Below are 6,420 nucleotides of genomic sequence, written 5' to 3'. Positions count from 1 at the left end.
TTTTTTTTTTTTTTTTTTTTTTTTTTTTTTTTTAACTTTGTGGTCAGGAAATTGCATACATTTCTTAGTGGAACATCAGTTTTGTTTTCTTGGTTATGAACAGCCTTTTTGAAGCTAGGTTGAATGAAACTGAGAACTCTTCTAGAAACATCCCTCTCATTTAGGAGTCTGGAAAACTAGCCTTAGCTAGGCTTGACCTCTAAGCATTTAAGTGGAATTAATTTCAGTTCATCTGTAGGCTAATTCTTAAGACTAAAATGCTACATTTCTGAATAATATCTGAGTTTGGAAGGTACACTTTATTCAGGTTAATTGCAGCCCGAAACAAGATGTAATTGTCAGCACAGGTCAAGAATATTATGGCTATTCATTCTGCTCATACCAAAGTTACAGAAACTGTATTTGGACCTGCTTTTGACCCACAATATTAACAAAGCCTCCATGGAATGGATAGTCCTGTGAAAACATGTGTGCAATGCTGACATAACTGGATTGTTGTAGAACAAGTATTCATGTTTAGTACTTAAGTATTTGTTTGTTCAGTCAGAAGATGTTTTTTATATATAACTAAAATGCAGTAAACTTGTATTTCAGAGAGACTTATCTGCAGAATTCAACAGTGTAAGTCAAGATGATACTTCCAGTATAATTCCAGTCTCTCCTGGTGAGTGTTAATGACTTCTTTAATTAAAGTCATATGCTAAGTGCTTCTTGCTGACTTGATTAAAACAGTCTTCTTAAGTGGACAATCTATCGCAGTTCTAATTTAAATACGTGCTTTAGATAAGAAATGAACCTAATAGCAATTTCATATTAGTAAATACAGACACTAAATAAATTACAGAAATATATTTTTTTTAAGCTTAAATGGATATGCATAGCATGATAATTAATTTACAAATGACACTTGACCAAAAGTCTCAGATGCTAACTTAAGGTGCACAACATACGTTTGCTGCCACAGTTTACTGTATTTAAAATACTGGCACATTTACATTGCTTACTTTTATAATGGGACTTGGGGAAAATTGAGGCAAAAACAAGTTCATAATTTGTGCTGAACGTTCTCTGTAGTTTTTCCCTCTTGAAACAGCAGCTATCCAACTAGCCTTTTTGCTGAGCTTTCTTATTTCGAAGAGCACAACAAAATCTTTCTTCAGTTTCCAGATGAAGTTTGGTAATATACCAGACATAAATGAAACAGCCTTAAGTGGGAAAGAAAAAATTTCCCAGCTTCTTTAGTAACTTTTTTTTTCCCCTCAATGGTAGCTGCTTATCCCTTATATTTCATCACTTATTAATATGACTTGTCTGGATGATGGCAGCTATTATTCCTACCACTATTAGTAAGGAGGATATTCTCATTTATTAGACCTTTTGATCCAGTGTTGCGGTGTTGCATAGGAATTAGACAGGAAGTGAAGAACCTACTTCTTTTATCTGAGTAATCCAGATTCCACATAAGTTAGGAAGGCCATTTCTTGATTATGTCAAATGTTTATTTTTATTTTAAAGTCTTAGAAATTGGATCTTTATACAGACCTTAAAAAGCTTGCCATGTTTACTTTCCTTTGTATGTTCAATGATACTTTACTGACATTTGAGGACTTCATACTCAGGAGATAGGATGATGGTCTTTTATAGAGAATTTTTGTGTTTTCTTTCTTCTAGAATTCTTTTGACTTCATTATTCTGGTTTGTGTGATCCAAGTCACTGTAAACTTAATGATTATGCAGCCAGGTTTAATTGTATGTTTAAGGCTATACAGTACAGAAAATGTTGGCGTTTTGTGGGTTTTTTTTGCATTTTTTGTTGTATCACTTTTCAAGAATCACTGCTGTTCTGGAGGAACACTTTTAAATTTAAACTGATTAGAAATAATGTATTTGAATTACAAAATAGCTTAGCTGAACATGTTCCAAAGGTGTAATCTGAAGATGCTTATATTATTTAAAATAAGGTCACAACACTTTTTTTATGTACTAAACTATTTCTTTTCCTTGAAAAAATTGTAAAAGATATAAATGATCTTTTTTGGATTTGTCTTGTTTGTGTAATACCTAATATACTTCATTTTTTCTTGTCTTAAGGAATGAGAAAACTATTTTGGAACTTCACAAGTAGTTTGTTTGTTTTTTTTCCTTTCTAAACAATGCATTGTCTTTTGTTTTTACATATGGTAAATCAAGCTATTTGATAGCTGTCCTAGTAATGAAAGAGGAAAAAGGCAAAGATCGCATAAAAATGAGCCTTTCTCTGTAGATGCAGAAAAAAAGGAGGAGATGACGGAGTGTCCTCGTCAGTCATCTGGATACAGTTCATCATTATCCACAGTCTCATCTCCCAAAGCCATGATAATTAATTCTCATGATCTGACAGAGATTTCAAAGGTAATTAAAACTGGCAAATGGTTCATTGATTTCCTTTCTGATGTTAAGAGAACAAGTAAGCAGTAATATCAGTTGTATATGCTACTGGTGGAAAAACAAGGAAACTATGCAAAGCTGTTCTAGATCTGTCTCTTAAAAAATCCTTTTGCTATGTAAACTGTGCTTAAAGTTGCATTCTCTATGAATTTTTCAGATTGAAAGTCCATCTGAAGAATGTGAGCTTTGAAGAGTTCACTAAACTTGTTGCTTTTAAATTGCAGGAGACAACAAGACAAAGAATGGAAAGGATAAGTAAAATGTAAGTAATGGGAAAGGGCAGCAGGAATTCATTTCCCAGGAGAGGATTGTACTGGACTAAGACTTATAGAGAATGTACATGTGTTCCAAACCTCAAAGGTCTCTGCATCAGGTGTGGCATTTCCTTATGACTCCACTGGATAATAAATCCACCTACAGTTCTGTATTTGTGGGATGAGTCATTGTTTTGATTTCTAAAAAGCAACAGAAGCATTCTTAATAGTATCAGCTAAAGATCAAAGGGTGTTTAGAATTCAGTTGACAAGGAATAGCAATGTTATTTATCTTCTGATAGGAGTTCCCCCTAGGATGAGCAACTTTTCTTCCTGAAAAGTAGCTAATAAGTTTTAGCTCTGCTGTTTTATTATTAAAGAAAAAGAAAAACCAATTTCAGCCTAAGCATTACATTAAGGTGTGTTTAATGATATTACTGAGAATTATAAGTAATTTTTTTTGTAAGAAATTCTTACATTACAATTGATTATTGCTAAGGAAACAGCAATGCATTTAATTCCTATTCTATGAATGCCTGTCCTGAGTAAATTGCTGCCTTCTTTTGTGATTTAATCTTCTCTACTTTTGTGTGGGTTACTTCTTTCTGTGTGTACTTGAGGTTTTTTGATATTTGATAGACATTTTGTGTGCAAACCAATTGCAGAGGAAGAGGGGCATGAGAGATACTTAGTTTATTGCTGGATATTAGTATTGTGGATCCATTTGAAGGTAAATAATTATTTGCCTTTTTGTGTATTTTAATAAGTATATGTGACTCTGTAAACAATTTATTTTCAGCATTGAAGAAACCTCAGAATTGTTGAAAACCTCAAGTAACACCTCTGAAAAGGCCTGAAAGAGCGGCTCTTCAGGCCTGTTCCCTGTAGATGCATGGATATAAAAAGTAATATGTATGTTTGTACAACATCAAATTTTTAATATATCAAATTTGTAATGTTCACTGTTTTTTATATTCTTTGAGTAAATATCTTTGAATGCATCTGTGTATTTATGATCTTTTTTTAAAAAAATTTACCTCACTGACTTTAACTTTGTAAAACTGTTGAAATAGCTTCTCCCTCTTTCATTCTGTAGAACAAAGTCATCACAGCAGTGCATTTTTGTGTTGACATTTGTTAGCAGTGTGCTAAGTAGTGTGTTTTTTAAAGCATGGGCTTGAGGACTATGGTTTACATCCTGTTGGAAACACTCCAGCTGGTACTTACATATTGTACCCAAGAGGCTTTATTACATACTATCTTGCTATTTGTGCTGTTGAATAAGTTTTAATGAAAGCACACTTTTAAATACATACCTTTTTTAATATAAATTTTTGTATGCACCTAGAGAGCACCAATGCATTATGGCTTCCATTAACACAAACAAAGTGTGAGTCAGTTTGATCCTAAACATTAAAATGTGTGAGTAAGTCCACAGACTACAAGAGATGTGTTGAGTGTTTTAGTACTCTTACCCAACACGTTTTAAGACTAGCAGCACAGATGGAGACCATCCAGCATACAAAGATGCACAAGACTTTTATGGTTTGAAGCTGCATTAAAATTTCTCTTTAGCAATGTAAGATGCAAGACTTTCATAAACATATAATTAAACAAAAATATGTTGAGTGTGACAAGATTTATTTCCCTTTGTAAATTAGTGGCCTATCATATCAGTATTTCTTTGTGCTATAATGCCCACTTTACATAAAAGATTTTGGGAGTTTGATTCATAAAATCAGTGCTTTGTTGTTTTTTTTTTTTTTTTTAAATGACAGTTTGCAAATGAAGGAGAAAACCCAGCTGTTCCATGTTATGCTGTAGAAAGTAATTTGTATTTTAACAGTAATGATTTTTTTTTTCTGTAATCATACAGAATTTCAATTTACTTTACATACAAACAAGTACATAGCTTGATCAAATGTGCTGTATAAGCTTAATCAAGGATTTTTGGATTTTTTCATTAGAACTTTCTATTTTCAATATATTTGTTTCCAGAAAATAAAAGAACTTAGAGAGTAAGAAGGCATGAACTTGTTCTTTTTGCTTAAAAATAGATCTTGGAAATTACCTCATTAGTTTTACAATAAGGTATATACTTTTTTCTGATATAAGAAAACAACTTCCAAAATAGGACTGCAGCACCATCTTGTGGAAATCTTTATACAAAATAATAACCAAAGTAGGAAGAAATAAAGAGCATTCTATACAGTTAAAACCATTGCTTTAAACTAGCAATGATAAAATATTTTGAATTACCAACTCCTTTTTAATGCTGCTTCTTTGCATTGGAAGGGGGAGGGCAATTTAGTTAAAATAATTATTAATATTTAATCTTCATGGCGGGAACCTGGAGAGCAATGAATCTGTTTATGTTGGTATTGTGCTCAGTAGGGGAAATACTGATTTTTAAAAAAAAAAAAAAAAAAAAAAAAAGATAAAAATGGTTCAAGTTGCAGGTATTAATCCTTTAACACGTGTGAGTGATGCGATGTTAGGAAGAGGTGTTTTTAGTCTGCAATTTAATATCATCTATATTCACTAATGCAAAATTGAGAATTCAGAGTAGTTCAACTATTTCCTATTCTAGTGCTTTTGTCTATATGATGTGATGCAACCTTTTGCTTCACCTGTTTCCAGGACAAAGCGAGGTCTCACTTCATTCAAAGTAAAGCCAAGTGTGTTACAATTAGGGCAGTGCAGCTGATTTTCTAAAGATATTTTCTGACACCTGCTTTTTTTTTTTTTTTTTTTTTTAATGAAACTTGTTTTTTGAAGGTTGTACCATATTCTGAGAAAGAAATATTTGCAATGCTTTCTAATTATCTACATGTTTGAATGATACTTTAAAAAAAAAAAAAAAATCCATTTGTATCATTGCAAACAACTAGAATGGCTCATACTTCACCAAAGTACTGCAGTGATAAGACTTGCATTTCAAGGAAGAAAATAGCAAAATTTTTTTAAAATTACTACAATGCAACTTTAAGCATTGTTACAACAGTTTAAAAATTGACATTGTGTGTATTGTCGGATCTTGCTGACAGGAAGTGTTGGGATCATTCCAAAACACAAATTAAATTCATCCAGACAGTATTGTTTACTGTATTTTCCATCATGCCTAACTCTTTCTAATGACTTGGAAAAAATTCCTTTTGTTCAAGAGATATTATTCAAGATAAATGTTCTATGATTATAGCTCATCACTTGAAGCACTATTATTGTGTAAGCTTAAAGAATTCAGATATGTAAAAATGTGGATTATTAATTTTAGATCCAAGAATTGTTTTGAGAATATCTCCTTAAACTTCAGTAGAGTAATTCCACCTTGTAATGCACGTGTAGATTCAGTTATATGTGGGATAATAAAGCGTGATATCATTTTAAGTAAAACACTAAAATTCAGATTTGGTTCTACCTAAGAAAGGCTGAGTTCAGTTAAATACCAATATTTAAGTGTAACAATACAGAATGTGTGTTTTCTTGAAATGAATTCTATTAAGGTGAAAATCTCAGAATCTGCAGAACGAGACTGTGGGGAAAGAGGTTAGTTGTTTTTCCTTCACTCTCAATAGCGATTAGTAGGGCCCCCGTCTTTGAATTATAATATAAAAAAATAATTTTGTCACTGCTTTTAGTCTGGTAATGTCGTGTGTTAAGAGTTTTGCATCTTCATTACAGTTTAAGAACAAATCTGAGAGATTCCTATTTCTTTCTGTTAAGAATACTTGTATTTTGG

At 32.0% G+C, this 6,420-nt stretch overlaps 1 protein-coding gene across 1 annotated transcript in view; it reads left to right on the top strand.

The window, feature by feature from the left end:
• CEP44 (centrosomal protein 44) overlaps positions 1 to 3,682 on the top strand; it is a 12,613-nt gene extending 8,931 nt beyond the window's left edge. Inside the window, exons 8-11 of the mRNA XM_042811881.1 lie at positions 595 to 664; positions 2,264 to 2,391; positions 2,652 to 2,689; positions 3,481 to 3,682. Coding sequence (XP_042667815.1) covers positions 595 to 664; positions 2,264 to 2,391; positions 2,652 to 2,689; positions 3,481 to 3,538 — 294 coding nt within the window. The 3' untranslated portion in view covers positions 3,539 to 3,682. The remainder of the gene's footprint in view (positions 1 to 594; positions 665 to 2,263; positions 2,392 to 2,651; positions 2,690 to 3,480) is intronic.
• The last annotated feature ends 2,738 nt before the right edge of the window (positions 3,683 to 6,420 follow it).

This window comes from Centrocercus urophasianus, unplaced genomic scaffold (assembly GCF_019232065.1).
Source record: "Centrocercus urophasianus isolate 14NV4802_14NV808 unplaced genomic scaffold, USGS_Curo_1.0 seq_13, whole genome shotgun sequence".
In the NCBI taxonomy this organism is placed as follows: Eukaryota; Metazoa; Chordata; class Aves; order Galliformes; family Phasianidae; genus Centrocercus; species Centrocercus urophasianus.
Note: the sequence above shows the minus strand (reverse complement) of the source record. Positions and strands in the feature narration are given on the sequence as shown.